The sequence below is a fragment of the Podarcis melisellensis genome, assembly GCF_964234715.1.
Source record: "Podarcis melisellensis genome assembly, chromosome: 4".
Lineage (NCBI taxonomy): Eukaryota > Metazoa > Chordata > Lepidosauria > Squamata > Lacertidae > Podarcis > Podarcis melisellensis.
In genome coordinates this window covers 52146744-52166391 of record NC_138531.1, presented here as the reverse complement: position 1 = coordinate 52166391, position 19648 = coordinate 52146744, and the positions used below count along the sequence as shown (strand labels likewise).

At 43.3% G+C, this 19648-nt stretch overlaps 2 protein-coding genes across 3 annotated transcripts in view; both read left to right on the top strand.

Annotated features, from left to right (window-relative positions):
• Positions 1-753: 753 nt before the first annotated feature.
• On the top strand, positions 754-7802 carry LOC309368587 (carbonyl reductase [NADPH] 1-like). The gene is made up of 4 exons (XM_081908797.1): positions 754-865; positions 1407-1738; positions 5155-5262; positions 6422-7802. The coding sequence occupies exons 2-4, from the start codon at positions 1450-1452 to the stop codon at positions 6856-6858; spliced, it is 834 nt and encodes a 277-aa protein (XP_081764923.1). The 5' UTR covers positions 754-865; positions 1407-1449; the 3' UTR covers positions 6859-7802.
• A 2200-nt stretch (positions 7803-10002) lies between these two features.
• Positions 10003-19648, top strand: part of DOP1B (DOP1 leucine zipper like protein B) — a 64956-nt gene continuing 55310 nt past the window's right edge. The window contains exons 1-2 of one of the 2 annotated variants that reach the window (XR_014167820.1): positions 10003-10196; positions 14441-14603. Coding sequence is in view for 1 of the 2 variants with exons in the window: in XM_081908712.1 (XP_081764838.1) it covers positions 14466-14603 (138 nt within the window). In the remaining variant the exon portion in view is untranslated. The remainder of the gene's footprint in view (positions 10197-14440; positions 14604-19648) is intronic. The other variant, XM_081908712.1, reaches the window with a different exon arrangement.

Here is a 19648-nt window from a genome sequence, read left to right as displayed (position 1 = left end):
TCCCTCCAATTCCTCCTTCCCTTCTTTTCTTATTTTGAAAAATAAAACCCAGTACAAGTTCCTGTTTTCAGGCTCACCACTAAATACAGTAATAATAATAATAATAGTGGTGAGCCTGCAAGCAGGAACTTATATTGGGTTTTTGTTGTTGTTTACAGCACCAAGCACATATTAGCCACATTATAAATGATGAATTATAATGAATTTGACACATGATATGAATTGTACCATTTTTAGCTTGTTTACACATAGGTCTGAACACAGGCGCAAACTATTTTAACACATCTTCGACTTTGTGTGAAGAGTGTGCGCTTGTTGTGTTGTAGTTTGTGCATCTTGCTACACAGGTTGTACACAAGCTGAATGTAACTTCCAAACACCCCTATTGCAAGGACATTTAGCTTAAGAAATGATCCACTTTGAACTCGGTGGGATTTATTTCTAAGTAAACATAAGGCTGTGGAAAGTGCTTTTCGCTTCCCTCTTCCTGAGGACATACTTGCCAACATAAAAGCTGCTTTTAGGTTTGTACATGTCTCTTCTCCCATACACAGATAATACTCCTGAATGTAGAATATGTTACCTAACTTCAGACTGTTGCATAAGCAAACAAGAGGGCACAAAGCTAATACCCAGAGGAGCAGATATATCTTTGAGTTACTCAACGCTCTGCATCTGTTTTGTTTCAGATTCTCCTATAGGCTACATTCTAATATTCCCCCTCCTCCTTAAATGCTCGAGGCTCTATACAGCTGCCAGGAAAGGCGGGCCTCCAGCCTTTCCACCATAGCAACCTCGTCCTGCCTGCTCTGTGCAAGGGAAGGCAGAAGAGAGTCAACAGCAGGCGCTGCACAGAATCAGCAGGGTAAGTTCTTGTTCTTTTTCTTTGATTGCGTGAACCTGCTCAATTCTGTTGATAACCTAAAAAAAAAACCCAGGGGAGATTATGGCCTCCCTGCTATGTCTCTGTAAGTTGCAGAATAAAATAATGTGTAAATGTTCAAAGGTCTGGAAGAGCCAATAGGCACACCCTGGGAATGGAGGTTTCAAAGCAATACTCCAAACCACACACTCCAACCCAGGCAGTCCTTCATCTTTGCAACAGGTATAAATATACTCATCCAGTGAAGTTGCCACTCCATGTGTCTGGCATATTGGCTTCAGACAAAACAACAACAACCCTTATGCCACAATAAATTCACAGGATTTTTTAAAGGTGTCACAAGATTTTTTGTGTTTGCTGCAAAAAAACATGTTTATGGGATTACTCCAGCAAATTGTTTTTGAAGTTTTCTTGCTGATTATGCTGTGCTACCCCAGAGTAAGTGCTTTTGGGTAATGCAGTAATGCTGTTCTGACGCCATACAGAAAACATGCTCGGTTATGTGGATGTTTTTCTTCCTAAGGTGTCTCCCGTCCTACCTGATCAGAATCCGCTTGGCAGAGAGGATGTCTAAGAGCATTCCAGTGGCTGTGGTGACTGGCTCCAACAAAGGCATTGGGCTGGCCATCGTGCGGGCTCTATGCAAGCAGTTCACTGGGGATGTTTACCTGACAGCCAGAGATGTGGAACGGGGCAAGGAGGCAGTGGCCAAGCTGCAAGAAGAAGGGCTGAAGCCACAGTTCCACCAACTGGACATAAATGACCTGCAGAGTATCCGAACCCTACGTGATTTCTTGAAGGAGAAGTATGGAGGATTAAATGTGCTGATCAATAATGCAGGGATTGCTTTCAAAGGTAAAAACAGTGTTCAGTTTCTGGAAAGAAAGTATATGGGGATCAGGTCTGCCTGGGAGCACCACAGTCTGATACAAAATGATATTGTTGGTCCCTGATGAGTGGGAAGTTGAACTCACTGCAGTTACTTGGTGGTCAGGAAACTTTCATTCACCTTATTTTATATATTCTGGGCGTAGCCTAGGGCTAAGAACAGATGCTGAGCTGAGCCCTCTAACCAAAGTTAAGAACTGGGTAAAAGTACTTTTAACAGTGTACTTTGGACACAGTGCAGTAGTTAAATATTCGCCACACTGCTTGCGACTTTCATTGGTGCTGCTCCTTCCTGCAGCTCAGGGCAGCTTCATACATTACTGTTTTCCAACACAGAAAATGCATCAATAGGACTAAGCGTGAGAGCTGAATGTAAATAATCCAGTGTACCAATCTTGCATATGAGTACAGTGGTACCTCAGGTTACAAACGCCTCGGGTTACAAACACTTAAGGTTACAAACTCTGCTAACCCAGAAGTAGGACCTCGGGTTGAGCTTTGCCCCAGAATGAGAATGGAAATCGCGTGCCAGCGGCACGGCAGCAGCGGGAGGCCCCATTAGCAAAAGTGCGCCTCAGGTTAAGAACGGTTTCAGGTTAAGAACAGACCTCCAGAACGAATTAAGTTTGTAACCCTGTATTCACTGCATGTACACATGTGCAACTTCATTTCTGATGGGCTACACTTGAACCTATGTTTCTTAATACATGATAAATTCTTTTGCATGCAGCAAAGAATAATCTGTGATGGAAAACTGCAAAACATATACAATTAATGTTTGATAAAAATGCAATTTTCTTCTTGCATTTCCTGTGGAAACTATAATCAGAATCATTCAGAAAAAGGTACTTTGCAGTTTGATTATTGGTTAGTTGCAGAGACAGAAGCAGCTAAATGTTTGTTAGTGATCTTTCTCACTATACAATACATAACTGTCCCATGCAGGAAGTAAGTAATGAAAAACACAGGGTACCTGGTGGACAGCTGGCAACTATCTATTATTATTACTAATTAGCAGTAGTAGTAGTAATTCTGAATGAGAGGTGATACTTTTAGCCTGTGGCGCTGTGGGTTAAAGCCTCAGCGCCTAGGACTTGCCGATCGAAAGGTAGGCGGTTTGAATCCCTGCGGCGGGGTGCGCTCCCGCTGCTCGGTCCCAGCGCCTGCCAACCTAGCAGTTCGAAAGCACCTCCGGGTGCAAGTAGATAAAAAGGGTCCGCTTACTAGCGGGAAGGTAAACGGCGTTTCCGTGTGCGGCTCTGGCTCGCCAGAGCAGCGATGTCACGCTGGCCACGTGACCCGGAAGTGTCTCCGGACAGCGCTGGCCCCTGGCCTCTTAAGTGAGATGGGCGCACAACCCCAGAGTCTGTCAAGACTGGCCCGTACGGGCAGGGGTACCTTTACCTTTACCTTTTAACTTTATTCTTGCACACAGAAACCATGGGTACACAGACATAAAATCAATTGTACTTATCAACAAGGCAAATACAATGTCATGTTCTACAACAGAAATGAAAATTATTCCATCTAGATTTAATGTGGGTTTGTGTGTTATTGTTATTTTGTAATTTAAACATCTGGACACAATAAAATAAATGTCATTCCCTCTCTTGGCATGTACAAGCAGCCAGAACTGCGGTAAACAATGCTAACTCAAGTGAATGCAGATGGTGTGGGAGCTTTGCACATCTTCAACATGTTTAAAAAATTGTATGACATCCTAGACAGTTTTGACATGTGTGTTTGTGACAGCCACACTAGGTCTTGTGCCATCTGGGGAGAGGGTGTGCTCGGCTAGCATAGAGTGCACCCTTCTACTCAGCCAAGTCTCCCCCTTTAAACAATACGTGCCACTAAATATTTCCACAAGGCTGTCCTTTATCAGCCGGCCTCCAAATCTCCCTGAGGTCCCCTTGAAGCCTCGTAAGGTAGTGTGGTATTCTATCTTCTAAGCCTGAGGGTGTTAAAAATAAGCCAAGACCACACAGGGTTATGAAACAAGTTCTAAAGTTTACTAAACCTGGAAAAATGTGGAGATTTAAGAAAAAGATATGCAGTGCAAAAGTTACAGAAAAGCAGTATATTCCCTCTAAGGCAAAATGGATTAAACCACCATCTACTTTCCCTGGATGAAACAGTCCCTTAATCCAGGTTTACAAACTTTTTCCTTGTCAGGTTGAGTTCCACCTTGAACTGCCCATCTCCTACTTTTATATTGTTATGAGTTAGGAGGAGGGGAGGCTGTATGCCTGACCCCCTCTTCTAATCCCTGGATCCAGCACATTTTCAGTTACTGAAATGGCTGGCTAATGAGTCATTACGGGAAGGGAGTGGCTCTGTGCCAGAGGGCCAGGGTGGAGGGTTGAGTGATATGAGCTAGAAGCTGGGTGCAAAAGCTGCAGGCTGGAAAGTCAGAGAGAAAGCCAGGCCTGATTTCTGCCCGAATCCAAGGCTGTGGCTGTGGGAGAAGCAAAGCTCTCTTAGGGCATTAATGCTGTAAACCCCTCCATTGACTCTTGGGCTTGCTGATCAGAAGGTCGATGGTTCAAATCCCCACAATGAGGTGAGCTCCCATTGCTCTGTCCCAGCTTCTGCCAACCTAGAAGTTCGAAAGCACACCAGTGAAAGTAGATAAATAGGTACCGCTGCAGCGGGAAGGTAAACGGCGTTTCTGTGCGCTCTGGCATGCCTCATGATGTCCCGTTGCCCCAGTAGCGGTATAGTCATGACTCGGAAAGCTGTCTGCGGACAAACACCAGCTCCCCTGGCCTGAAGCGAGATGAGCACCGCAACCCCATAGTTGCCTTTGACTGGACTTACCGTAACTGTCCAGGGGTCCTTTACCTATGTATATATACTGTATATCATAAAGACATCACAGGCTCTGCAATGCCTAATTCCAAAAAGAAACATGAACCCTTCATCGATGCCTGAACCCCTGGAATTTTCTACTACTCAGAGATTGGGGTGGTGTGCAATAATATAGATTCCTGTCAATCACATGAAGCACCTTAGCCAGAGATGAGGCAAGTCTCACATACCAAGGTGTTTTAATTAACTTGATATTTGAGCCTTGAGGTATTTGCTAGGTTTCCAAGTTAACCCTATAATCCCAAACAAGCAGACAGGTTATCGAACAAGTAAAATATACAACAGCTGGCTGGGGGTTGATGGGATAGTCGAAAACATCTGGAGGGCACCAGGTTGTTAAAGGCTGTAGTAAGGTTTTCAATAATGTTACAGCTGCACAATGTAATTTCAACTAACGTTGACCATTAGTGGACTATGTTGTTTGCCTTTTTAGTGTACGTGCTGGAAAGACTGTGTGCATTTGTACCTTAATGCATATTTTTGTATTTCCATTTTCTTTGCCCAATAAAAAGTGGAGGACCCCACACCGTTTCCTACACAAGCAGACGTGTCCATGAAAACGAACTTCTTTGCAACCAGAAATATTTGCAACGAGTTATTACCACTTATTAAACCACAAGGTGAGCTTTGCATTTTCCTCCTGTAGGACTAAATATTGTATTTTTAAATAGTCACAACCCATCCTGGGACCTTATAGTAGGGCAGGTAGGAAATCAAAATGAGTAACTATTAATAACAACAGACAAACAGATAGACAGACAGAACAACTGAGCTTTTCAAGTCTGATCCTGTTCTTTACAGCCATCGTGTAAAGACGATAGGATAGCACTCTTTATGTAGTACATGAAACAAGAGACAAATAGAAGTTGAACTAAGTCAGATAGGGCTTAGTGAGGTTTATCACATGGATTTATTGAAGAAGGGGCGGGGGGAGCAAACTGGATTTGTTTTCTGCTCTGTACGATACCATATTGTACCATCAGCAGCGTGCCAGATGATTCAGATTTCTAGCTATTTCGAGAAGCTAGTGAAATTACTGGCATCATACTGCACTATTGATCAACTCTGAGTAACTGCTGCATTCTATCTTGAAATGTCCAAACATTGTATACAGTGCTTTTTTTCTGCATACCGTTGAGTACCCTCAGACAGTGGCGTAGCGTGGGGGGTGCAGGGGGGGCCGGCCGCACCGGGCGCAACATCTGGGGGTTAGGGTTAGGGGGTGCAAATTACTTGCCTTGCCCCGGGTGCTGACAACCCACGCTACGCCACTGCCCTCAGAAAAAAGCACTGTGTGTATGTGTTAAATGCCACTGTAATAGCCTTCAGAGCTATTAAACTCAAACTACACAGCATATATATTTTAGATTTTCCGTCAACCCTTTCTTATTTTAGAATATCTCCATGGCATCATAGAAAGGTTTCTGTTCCTGTGTATGAAACTTGCTTATGATTAATTCTTCATTATTTACTTGCTGTGTGACACTTATTATTTGTACTTGCTCTGCAGAGTATTGGGTTGTACGCAATCATGGGCATAGCCAAGGGGGGGTGGGGGTAGCAATACAAATAAATTTGGGGTAACAATACAAATAAATACAAATCTGAGGTTCTGCCCCCCTAACAAAATTCCTGGCTACACCCATGTACCCAACGTTAGTGTTACTCAGAGGGGACCTGTTATAAATAACCTAGGTCTGCCCAGTATGTCTACTTTGAGTGCAACTGAGTTGGATATGGCCCATTGGTTATTATGGAATTATCTTTTTTTTGTCACAGGAAGAGTAGTGAATGTCTCCAGTGTCGTGAGTGTCCGGGCATTAGCCATGTGCAGCCCAGAACTACAGCAGAAGTTTCGGAGTGAGACAATCACTGAAGAGGAACTAGTGAAACTCATGGAAAAATTTGTAGAAGACACCAAGAAGGGAGTGCATGAGAAGGAGGGTTGGCCAAATACAGCTTATGGGGTGACCAAAATCGGGGTAACGGTTTTGTCCAGAATTCAAGCAAGGCGCCTGAATGAGACAAGGAAAGGTGATGGTATTCTCCTGAATGCCTGTTGTCCTGGGTGGGTCAGGACTGACATGGCAGGTCCTAAAGCCCCCAAATCTCCTGATGAGGGAGCTGAGACTCCAGTGTATTTGGCCCTTTTACCCCCGGGAGCCGATGGGCCCCACGGGCAGTTTGTTAGTGACAAAACGGTCCAACCTTGGTGAATTTTGGCATGTGCCCAATTTTATGGAGCTCCATTCTAGTTGAGATCAGATAGGCTTCTGCTCCCTACTGAGCCTCCAGTGCCTACTGAAGATTAATTTTATTCCAGCAGGCACTTTAATTGTAGTTTTCTTTTATAGTTTTAACTGATTTTTATTTTTTGTATTCTTTGTAAATCACTTAAAGGCTATTGTACTGAAGTGCTATATAAATTGTTTTAATAATAACTAATGAATAAAATAACTGGAGCTTATCTGAGATATTGCAGCTGGCTTTTAATGAGTAGAGCTCTTGAAAAGAGGAGGATGGATGGAGAATTTTTTTTAACCTTCCCTGTTGCTCTGTGGTCAGTTACAATCACAATATTAATTTAAACACTGTACAACTTCACACGTAAAGAAACATGTGCATCTCTCTCACCCACATACACAAACACTTCCTGTCGCTACTCCCATGTGGTGTGTTTTTTTACATCTCTAGTGCTGCCTTCACCCTTAAAAAAAAATAGAGATGCTGGGTGTTTAAACCAGGGACCATGCCCTGTAACCCTAGATTAATAGGTGCCAGCTGTAGTTATTCAATGTGGAGGAAAATACAGACATAGCCAACATAGTTAAACAAAACAAAATAAAGATCCCTGTCATATGAGCCCTTGCATTGAAAACCAGCTGCTGGCTAAAATGATGCCCTATAATTAAACTCTTAATTCCTACTATTTTGTTATATCCCTCCTGTAAAAAAAAGAAGTGGAGCCAAATGCTTGTTGTTCCTTCTTTTACACCTCTACTACTTGTAAGAAAATGAGAATGCAAAAGCACTTTGCAGGAGAAATTAAATGCAATTATATTGGTACGGCCAACCTATTCTATAGATGTAACTCTGAATCAGGCAAATAGTATTTTACATGAACTTTTGTGAGATTTGAATAAATTATGAACTGTTACAATGACCTGCTTATTTAGAGCTTCTTAACGTCATGATTAAAGTTTTTTTATTAGGTTACTTTTTAAATATTCTTTCTTTCAAAGCCAAGTTACCGTATGATCAGCAAACCAATCACAAACCCAGCTATCCATGTCCCTAAAGATCAAATCACCCACTACCATGGTCAGAAAAGGAAACCAGAACTGCTGTGTTGGGAGAAGCAGGCGAGCTTTCCAGAGAAGCCCCCACCAGAATACTTCCCATCTCACTGATCTGTTCTAGCAGCTGGAGCAGATTTGCAGGATCAAAGCTATTGGTGAAACAAAGATTGAGTGGGATGCAATTATCATGTCCTATGAAGGTCTCATCTACAAACCTGTTTATCCAGGTCAACTACCTTGGCCCCAAGGGAGCAAACTAACTCCCTGAGGTCCAGGACTGATTTGCACTGAATACCCCAGCCCTGATTCTGTCCATCAGGAAGACATACAACATTCTGTGCTACACTAGATAGCTCCCACACCTCTGCTGGCATTCTACCAGCAGATGTTGTTGTTGAGCGAGTTAATTTACTTGGGCACCTGGGGTTTGTAAGTTCACTAAGGGGAGGGACACAGTAGTCTGCCCTGTTGCTGAACTCGCTTGGCTGCTTTACTCACTTTGGCTCGAGGCTCAGCTTTGAGACTTGAGCAAGCAGAAATGCATATTCAGCCTAGTCTCTCCTAGGCTGTTCTACATTTGTAGCCCTGGCTAAATTCCTCCAGCTGCTGATGCAGGAGGTCCTCATTTAAAAATCACAGAGAGCTGCTGCTCAGCTACTAGTTTCATCCAATCCTAGTAAGCAGGAATATGAAAGGTGGGTTAGGTTAATATACATACAGTATGTGTGTGTTATTTCTGAGCAATGAATTATTCAAGGGATACAACAGTCACGCAAGGTTCAGCTCACTGGAGGCTGTGATATTTTTTGCAATATATGGTTTACAGTGGTACCTCAGGTCAAGTACTGAATTCGTTCCGGAGGTCCGTTCTTAACCTGAAACTGTTCTTAACCTGAAGCACCACTTTAGCTAATGGGGCCTCCAGCTGCTGCCACACTGCCGGAGCACGATTTCTGTTCTCATCCTGAAGCAAAGTTCTTAACCTGAGGTACTATTTCTGGGTTAGCGGACTCTGTAACCTGAAGCATATGTAACCTGAGGTACCACTGTATTTATAAAGTGGTTTACAAAAAAACCAAAAGTAGCTCTACAAATCTACAACCATAGTTAAAACATACAAGTCCAGTGAAGTAGTACAGTAGTAGTAGTATCAATACTACAAAGGGAAATCCAAATTCTTCCCCGACCCCCAAAGCACAATCCTCAATTTTGCCAATAGTGAAACATCAGGTAACATTTGCTCTTGCTCTCTTCTTGTGGAATTAGCTGCCCACATGCCCCAAACAGGAAAAGCCAATGGCGGATAGCACAGAGTAGTTGACTGAGCGGAGAAAACACAGCATGGAAATATATCATCAGGGGCCACCCACTGATGGCTGGGGAAATAACGGAATACCTATGCAAAACTGATGACTAAAAAAATGTGTGGACAGAAACATGTCAGTCATACGTAGATAAAAATTAGACTCGACTGACCTAATAAAGCCCCCTCTGGAAACACCTTTACAACCAAAAGCCAAAGAATTGAACAGGTTCGCTAACCTTCATCTCCCAACCTTTCAACAGTCTCATTTCGATTTTTTTGCAGGATCCAGTCAAGGGATCCAGGGACTCAGATTAAGCCCTTCTTTTAATTACGAGATTGGCATTTCCCAAACTGCCCGCAGCAGTACTCCTATGTACTCCGAGATTAGTGTCACACACTCGAACCAAAACAACCCTGCAGTCTCCGCTTCTGCCAGCAGGTGGAGCTAGAGACGTGCCCAAACGCGCGATGTTGGGACGCACCATCTCATCAGGGCGGGGTGGGGGTGGCCAGCTGCGCCTTTGAGTCCGGCTTAAACATCGCCAAGGCGAGCTGTCCACGCTAAAGCGGCTGGAAAGTCGATAACGGGGACGAGGCGAGGCCCCGCACCACTTTATAGAAAAAGCGGGGTCCCGCAAATCTTGCTGTCACCATTCTTTCCCCCCCGCGCTTCGAAATGGTACTACCCCACCCGAGAAGGGGAGGGTGCGAAGAGGAGGCGTAGCAGCCCGGCCGCCATGGCGACGGGAGATTCCGCCCCCGCCCTTCCTTGTAGTCTCTGGCTCCCGCCTCGGCCCCGCCCAGCCGCGGGACACGTCGCAGGAGAGGGAAGCGGCCGGGGAGCCTCAGCGAAGCTGCGGCGGCGACGCGAGTCCTTCCTCCGCGGTGGAAGCAGCAGCAGCCAGCGCGACGCCTCTGCCGCCTCCGCCGCCTGCTCCTTCCTCAGTTGGTGAGTAGGGAAGATGGGGGACAATGTGCCGCTGCAATTGAGGAAGTCAAGCCAGCCAGTGCTTCCTCTTTCCCCTCCCTTTTCTGCATAGGGAGGACGGCTGGGTGGGGGGAACCTTCTTCCCTCCACGAAGGGACCAGTTTGCCCCCCGACCAATGAAGTGCAGGTGGGGATAGGGGGGAACAAAGCAAACACTCCATTTTCTCCCTTAAGCATCCCTTCAGGATCTCTCTGTCTCTCTATATTTCTGAAATGGTGCATATTCCTGATTTCACCCCAGGAGAGAAAAAGGTGGAAACCAGCGCTCTCCTTCGCTTCTCCACATAGGCAGGCGTAGAAATGCAGAGGGATAAACACGTGTTTGTTTGTTTTGTTTGTTTACGTGTTTAGCAGTGCCTGCGATTCTACAGGTTGTCTGTATCCTGCTGCCCGCCCCCCTCTCGGGTGCTTCTGCAGTTGCCTGTTATGTTGCTGCTGCTGGAGAACAGCTGTTGGGTTGTGTTTGCTGTGTAGGAGCAGCAGCCTGTCAAAGGCGAGGAGAGGGAGAGAAGGGCGGGGGGGGGAGGAAAAGCTGTTTTACTGCATAATCGATGCCGTATCTTTCCCCACCTCGCCTTATTTGCACACCGTTGTGTGTCTGAATGATGTGGTAGAGTGAAATGAAGGGGGGGGTGATTTGAGAGAAGCACTGATTTTAGCACCAGTAAACAGGCTCGGTAGAACAGGTTTGGCTTCCGCAGGACAATGCATCACTGCCAAACGCTGCAGTCTTTCCCTGTCTGTAAGCAAAATGGAGAGAAGTAGAGGGCATTGTAACAATATTTACATGAATGGTCTATTGTCCCCGTTCTATGAGTCTTATGTGCGCTTTGACCAGAAGTTGCATTTTAAAAACAAATGTCCGGTTGCTGTTTTTCTTTTAGTGCAGTTTGTTTTATTCTGTACTTCTTTTTTCACTCCTTGATATTTTCCCCCAGAATAAGTTCCTAATTGTCCTGTGTTTTTTGTTCATTTTCAAGGCTGTCATACTTGGATAATGAACACTCAAAGCACTATGTGTATAGTAGGCTGCAGAAGATGGGATTTCTGGATTAGACATTAGCCATGGTTCCCAAACATTTAGTGGCCTTTTAAAAATAAGAATTTTCGCAGTGCAGCTTTACATGGTGTAGTGCACCATTTGATTCAAGATGTTGTAATTGATGAAGGTTTTCCCTTCTCACTTACTGATTGAGGCGTAGGGACCATATCCAAGATGTAAGCTGTTAATGGGTGAGTTGCCAGGCTACCAGTGATTGGCGACACTCTTAATTAGGGTTTTGAAAACCAGACTTCAAGTTTAGAGTATGCAAAGGGCCATTAAGGTTCTGAATGATAGCCATCAAATTTTAGTGACAGAACATATACAGTGGTACCTCTGGTTACAAACACCTACAAACACTTCGGGTTACAGACTCCACTAACCCGGAAATAGTACCTTGGGTTAAGAACTTTGCCCCAGGATGAGAACAGAAACCGCACTACGGCAGTGGGAGGTCCCATTAGCTGAAGTGATACCTCATGTTAAGAACAGTTTCAGGTTAAGAACGGACCTCCGGAATGAATTAAGTTTGTAACCAGAGGTAATTTGGATTAGGGGGCAGATCTGATCACTTTATTTCTTCTGCAAACTTCTGATAATAGAGGATGTTTGTCCTTGCAGCCCTTGACCAGGAATATTTCTGCCTGCTTCGCAGGAGGTATTGATAAGAATACAGCTGCTTAGAGGGCCTTCTACTAGACTAGAGTCTTCATCAGCTAGTGAAAAAGGCTAGTAAAATGAGAAAAATAGCAGCTGTACATTTTGTCTTATATCTCAGTTCCTTGACTGCTAGAAGCTTACTCTTTTTAGAAAGATGATAGCTGGTCACCTGGGGCTCATGCTGTGTGGGACAATTCACCTCCACACACATAGATACTTTTGCTGGTGCTTTTTCTTCAAACTGGTTTCTGGGAGGCCGTTAGGGTTTCCAAATAGCGGTTCTGAATATTGAGTTGATCTTGTCTCTTTTGTGGCCACTTTTGACTGTGTCTTTCCCTTATTAAACTCCCCTGCCACCATGAAGTCATGGCCATTTGCCTGAAAAATACACAATGCTTTCTCTCATGGTTATTAAGATGTGGCACATACAACATCATTTTCTACGTGGTTGATAGTAATGAAAGCTGCTGAAAGGCCCAGCATGAAGATTTTATTGACTATTAAAATATATGAGCCATATTCAACTAGGACATTGCACTTGCAGAAGCCAGGACAAGGCCTTCTGCTAGCACAATGGGATTTCCCTTGAGAGAACCCTTGGAACAGTGTGCAGGGGAAGGGGAGAGAGAGTATTGTTACATATGGTGAGCAAAAATGCTGTCACCGATGGAAAGATACCCTTAACACTATAGCAAATACAGCCCATAGCTTCTAAAGTCATATGATAAGAATGGCTGGTATGTTTCTCCAAGATCCTCCACTAAATAATATAGCATACCGAGCAGCTTTCTTAATCTAAGAAAGCAACTCCTTCTATCTACATTTGCTTTTGCCTTCATAAAGAGTTAATTGTTAACTTGCTCGCTGAGGCTTGCGGGAAAGTGTTCAGTTCCTGTTTACATCTGCCTCTGTGAATTAAAACATATCTCAGTTTCCTGACAGATGGACAAAATAATCACTACATTTGTTTTATTAAATGTTAAGTAAATGAAAACAGTATCAGAAGCAATATATACAGTTGCTAAGTTTGGCAAGCCAATTAAACCAAGCCAGGCTTCTTCAAACTCGGCCCTCCAGATGTTTTGAGACTACAATTCCCACCATCCCTGACCACTGGTCCTGCTAGCTAGGGATCATGGGAGTTGTAGGCCAAAACATCTGGAGGGCCGAGTTTGAAGAAGCCTGAACCAAGTAATGCACACGAGAATGGAGTTTGGAACCTGTGGTTATCCAGCTGTTTCTGGACTACAACTCCCATCTGGACTACAGCATCATCTGGAGGGCCACAGGCTAGCCACACCTGCTTCAAGTTTCACTCTGAGTCAATTGCAACAAATGCCTAAAACCTATTTTCTTTTAATACTGAAGTGTGTACTGTTAGACCCTAATGGCAGGCTTGCTATATATAATTATGGATTCATTTCCATTGCTGCTGGTTAAAATGTTTTATATACAACATAAGTAGCATATATACTGCCTTTTCCTATTATGTTTGTTAATTTAATCCCAAAATATGGTTTGTAATTATGTGCATGAAAAGGTTTGGATGGCAGGCTCTTTTGCGCGCCCTGCCTCGAGTTGTCATGTTGTCCAAACTGGACAAACCATTGCTTACTTGTTTGCCAAAATCAATCCCTGACTTGTAGGCAAACAGTGATTTACCCCAGTTCAGACAAAATGACAAGTTATGGTTTGCTGAGAATCCGGAAGCAAGTGCAGAAATCATGGCATGAAGTGGTAGAGAGTCCACGCAAACTCGAGGCTCAAGCCTGTTTGTGCATGAAATGCCAAGTTGTAGTCTGAACCAATTTGCGGTAATATTAATTTTTAGATGGTTATTTGAGCCTGAAAAACTGTGATTTGTTAACCATTAGTGCAGTTTGACATGCAACACCATGCTTTGGTTATATAACTGAACTGGCATAGGATTCATAAATTATGAGTACCGAGTAGAGCAATTGTCTATTGTCATTCTTACAGTGAATAAATAAAAACCTCTTGGTTTCCCACAACAGAAAAATTACTAATGTGATTCCAGTGAGAGCAATTTTAATATAAAATACTGGGGTTTCTAGATGAAGAAAAAAGCAAACATGTCTGCAGCAATACTATTTCAAGTATCAACACAGCCTTAAATGTTAACAGGTATTTTGTCCTAGAAAGTGGGACATTCTAGTTTATGTGAATGTGTGCAGCTTGGAGTATTTAATTATCTTATCGTGTCACATTATCAGTAAAATAACTGATGAGTAACTTTCTTGTATTTCTGAGATTTTGTATGAAACAGTGAATGGTCCTTGCAGTTTCAAAGCATCTTTGGAACTGAACTACAGCCTCAAAGCAGTGGGATCACATTCTGCAAGAAGAGCATTAAATCAGCTAATCTTGTGTGCTTAGTGACCCTCATTAAGGATAACTGCATACACATTTCACAAATAATGAGTACAATATATAAAATGTCATTAAGATCTGATCAGAGTTTGTTTTTGTTTCTGTTTCCAAGAACATTTTGGCTATGAAAATTTAAAATGGACCCTGAAGAGCAGGAGCTGCTTGGTGATTATAGATACAGAAATTATTCTTCAGCAATTGATAAAGCTTTAAGGAACTTTGAATCATCAAGTGAATGGGCAGATCTTATATCTTCTCTTGGTAAACTTAACAAGGTACAGTATCTGGGTTTTTTTGCTGTTCTTACTGTTGTTCAAAAAAATAAAAATGAAATTTTTATAGAATATAATGACAGATAGTAGATAGGTTTACAGTTTGTATATCATTTTGACAAGCTGTTGATAAGCAGATTCTGGATGGTATTCTAGTACAAAAGGCAGTTGCAAAATGAAACAAACCAATTTTTACAGAAGTACAAAAAGCAGCTGCAAATGATAGCTTGGAGGGACAGATAGTGGCAGAGCAATAAAACCCTCCAAATAGCCATGCTGGATTGTGTGGATAACTATGCTTCCAAAAATCCAGCTGATTCTCTTGAAATTGTAGCTTCTTTGAAATTTCCTAAGTCATGAATTGCCGTGATGCAACTTCCCATATCACTGACATGAGTTAACAGTGTTTTTTACCCTGTGTAGTGTGACAACTTTCAAGAATGGTTGGTCACTTTTCTGTTGTGGTTTGAATACGTTGTGATGGAACCAAGTTACACATATAACAGCAAAATTCTCACTTCGTATTTCATGTCACTAAGGAGCTCAGCTTTGTTGCCATCTTAAGTGTACCACTCAGTGAAGGGGGGGGGAGTCTCAGGGTCAAACACCAATTTCGGCCCTCTGGGCCTTTCTATATGGCCCTCAGCTCTCCCCAGCCATATCCCTCTCCTGCCTTGATTTACACGCTCAGTTATTAATATTTTTTGCCTGGCTAGAATGTGTCCTTAAGCTTGGGTAATGCTTCTTGTTTGCCTGGATAGAAGATACAAGAAGGGTGTGTGAGTATGTGTAGAAACTAGTTTAGTGTACAAAAGTAAAATTCATGTTCATTGCTCTGCCTCCTTTAGCCTCTGGCACTGCCTACCACAGCCACGTGCCACCTTGCAGAAGGTTATCCAAAAGGGAATGTGGCACTTCGGGATTAAAAAGGTTCTTCATCCCTGCCTTAGAACTTTGACTCCAAAAAAGCATCTTTCTGGATGCAACTGTGCAACGCAAGGGCTGATAGTTAAACAGTAGCATATATAAGCTATCATAAACAGAATATGTGCTTACCCTTATGCCAGAGGTGGGGAATCTCTACCCTGCAAGCCTAATTAGGCCTGGTTCTGGTCCAGATTTAACCCATGAAAGAATTTGTCAGAAACCACTCCTACATATGCAGCTAGGAAGAAACTGTCAGGATCTTACGAGAGGTCCTGATTCTTCCTTTGCAAGAGGAGCTCCCTATCAACACCAGTCAGTAGCCGCCCTGGGGAGTTCCCTGTCTGCAGCTCCCTAGTGCATCCAAACAGTTGGAAAAAACGATTCACAGTGCTTCCAATCCAAACCATTTCCTGTGCAGAGGGGGAAATGCCCTGTTTAAAACAGAGCATTTCTCTCTCTCCAGAGCAAGCTCTTTTGAAGGCACTCTCCCAGTTCCTTCCAGCTGATTGACACCTGTCAAAGATAAAAGGAAGTCTGTGTAACTCCCAGTTGGTGGTTATGGCAACCTATTCTGAAGATGCACTTTCCGTGCCAATCACCTGATGTCATTACGATTCAAGAAGATGGCTCTGTTGACCCTGATCCTCTAGTTATGCACATGGAACCTGCTTCCATTTTTTCACTCAGTGCCAGTAGCTGGGAGGCTTGCGTCCAACCAGCTTACCAAATACTGTAGATCACTTCATCTTCCTTTGTGCTGGGATAAGCTTCATCCCAAGGAAGGCAAAATCTTTTAAGAGTTCTCTCTCCAGGGACCCTGGTGTTCTTCAGTCTTCATGCGATATCTCCTGAGACAAATTCTCCAACCCTAATTTGGCGTGCTTCCCTTCCTACCTCCTTTCCCCCTCCCCTACCCTTGTTCTATCTTTGACTTGATTTTGATCCAGCTGTGTACCTAAGGGGAATGCGCAACCTCCTGCTCCCCTTTCAACCCATCTCTTCCTTTCCCCAATTAAGGGGTCTCAAGGGAAACAAGTTGCCTTCCTTTAGAGACTGAAGGAACCTTTAAAACCTTGCTTACTTTCAGTTTCCCATCATTGCCTTTGCCTGCATGACACTTGTTTCTGTAGAGTAAAACCATGACCCATAATTCAAAAGGAAAAGTTCCCTTTAGCTTTGGTAAATCAGCTGCGATAAACTCCTAGGTCGCTGTGAGGCCTTAAGACAAGACTTCCACACGTTCCATTTTTCCCTGGAACAGAGAAATATCTGTGCTTCCTTTTTTCTACCTCCACAATAATTCCTCTAGTTTCACTGTTCTCTGTCCTGTCCCAAACTTCATTTCGTTTTCAGCTTGAGCTAGCGCCAAGGGAATTAGGTCTCCCATACAGCCTGACAGATCAGTTCCCACCCCCCTTTGAACCACTTGACAATTGCTGAAGGTCTTGGCCAGGCATAGGCAGACTCAGCCCTCCAGATGCTTTGGAACTACAATTCCCATCATCCCTGCCTGGTCTTGGCAGACCATTTAATGAGTTTTCTGCCTGTTGCAGCAATTGTAGTTTCATAGAATTCAAATGGTAAGTTGTACAATGTAAGAAGCAATAAAAATACAATACTATTAAAAATCAGTATGAATCTTCAGTATGATGGATGTGCTGTGTTTCATCTTCAACCATAAATTCAGACTAGGTCTGGGCAATATATATCACTGAGTGAAACCACCATCCCACTCTGCCCTTATGCGACTGAGAGGGAAAAACAAGCTATATCAGCGAGGTGCTGATACAGCTTGTTCCTCTGCATCTTAAAACTGCTCATCTGAGGATGTTCCCCCCCCCCCGACCCCAGCTGAGCGGTGCAAACAGGCTGCATTGTCCCAGCACACAAGCCTGGGTGAAACCACCTCACCCCTCGAGATGAGAGCTGGGGCAGTTTCACTCGGTGTCTCGCGGGCAGAGGCCAATGCAGCTTGTTTTTTCAACATCACAGTATATCACGGTATATTGGCTGGTGATACACCGTGATGCTGAAAAGCTGGTATCGCCTAGTCCTAATTCAGAAACACTGCAGATCACCTGAAATTTAGCTCAGGGGCCACAGCTTGGGAAACCCTGGTTTAGGCTATGCTTTGCTTGCACATTCCTCAATACCTGTTTGTTCCACAGATGCATACTTACTAATCCTTTTGTTGTTTGGCAGTATATCGGCGGGGGGGGGGGGGCTGGATCCAGAAAGTGTGCTGGCTTGTTTATCTTCAAGTGCCCCAAGTGGGCCAAGGCAGTATCTGGGGTAATGAGGTGGTGCCATATTACCATCCTTCTGACAAAAGCATTGCTGCCACTTACCTAAATGGTGCGAGTTAGGTCAGGGTGGCAGCAAGGTAGAGACTGCACAGGCAGTGCTGGATTGGCACTCTTGGCGCACCCATGTAGCCCTGACTTCACAAGCACCCTGACCCATCTCCTCACAGTCCTTATAAGCTGCAGCTCTTGAGAGGTCAGTGGTGTGGCACCGCACAGACCAATCCCAGTTTACTCTGTACACTTTGAGCTTGGTCTGAGTTAACAGGCATGTGCAAAAATATTTGTAGTAGCTACTCCTAATAGCGGGCTGATAGTCCTAAAATATATTTGTTGATCAGTCAGTGAGTTTTATACAAATTGTATTGATTGACTGTCGGTAATTTTTTAATCAGGAAACATACTTCCTTTTGTAAATGAATTGCATGTATTTATAGCAGGCGTTCCCCCTGCTATATGCTTACCAGCTGCAAGTTTTATAACAGCATATATAAAATATTTTAAAAATCTTTGCCATATCTTACTTTTGCCATTGCCTCTGTGAATGTGCATAAGCCAGCTCCTATTGCTTTCTTTTATTCACTGTTCTTTCTTGAAGTTTTCTGTAACAATTCTACCATGACCTTCTTACCTATTTTTAATATGGGCTTTTATGTACTGACTATTCACATTGGTATGGGAACGGTAGCCTTTTCTTTCTATTGGCAATGGAATAGAATCATGCAGAGCAACTCTTATTCATGGCCACAGCATACGTTATGCAACAGATGCATGTAACAGTCTCTTCATTTTGTGTGAGTATGTTTAATGAAGAACAGCTCTGGGAGGCTACAAGGCTACAAGTTAAGTAGAGAAACGGCAAGGGAAAGGAACTGCTTAACTTCCCCATCTTTGGAGAGCGAGAGAAAAATTAACATTGGGGACCATACTCACCTAGTTTGTTCTTTGCTTCTTCAGTAGAAACTACTCTGTAGCTGCTGGGCGCTGGCGTAACACAACAGGAAAACCTTGGAAAATAAGAAGTTTTTTCTTTGAAATGTTCACTGGAATGTGATCCATTTGCTTAAAACATGGGTATTTGTGGCACAAAAATGCAGTGGTCAAGGCAGAATGACTACTTGTGAATTAATCTTAGTTTGAGATACACACTTAATTTATATGTGCCAAGCAAAGCAGTACAGTACTAGCTTGAACTCCTCTGCTTAAATGTGCATTAATACTCTTTCCCCATCTGCTTGAAACTTGCATGTGTAGGGTTTTTTTCTTGTCTTTTTCTGCTGCAGGTAGTAAATCACATGCTGAGCTTCTGGGTCTTAAATGCCCCATTGGTGTTATGGGCAGTGATTGTAATTGGTCTTAATTAGATTTAATGGTATAAACTAAGTTCTCAACAGGATAGTGGGGATTTTCCAGTTGACAGGTCTTGATGTTGTAGCAGATGTTGACCAGGCTAACTTGTCATAGTAATGTTGAACAGTGTTTGATTTACAGTATTTCAAAATTTATTTGCTGCCTTAAAACTACTAGGTAGTTTGCTTTAAGCTATTTTTGATGTTGCAGTTTAAATTGTTTTTACCTGCCCTGGGAACATAGACAGAAGGGTGGGTTATTCTTATTACTATTACTGTTAGTATTAATAATAATACAGCTCATTGCTAGTCAGGCAAGAGCTTAACTATCAGCCAGGTTCAGATGACGCATTAAGAAAACCTTAGCTTAGCTCACTCCTGCACCAAAAAGGACCAGTGAAGAACAAAGTGGCTGTGAGCTCCTGCCTGAGAACCCACATATTTGTACTGAGGCAAGGCCTGGCTTGGC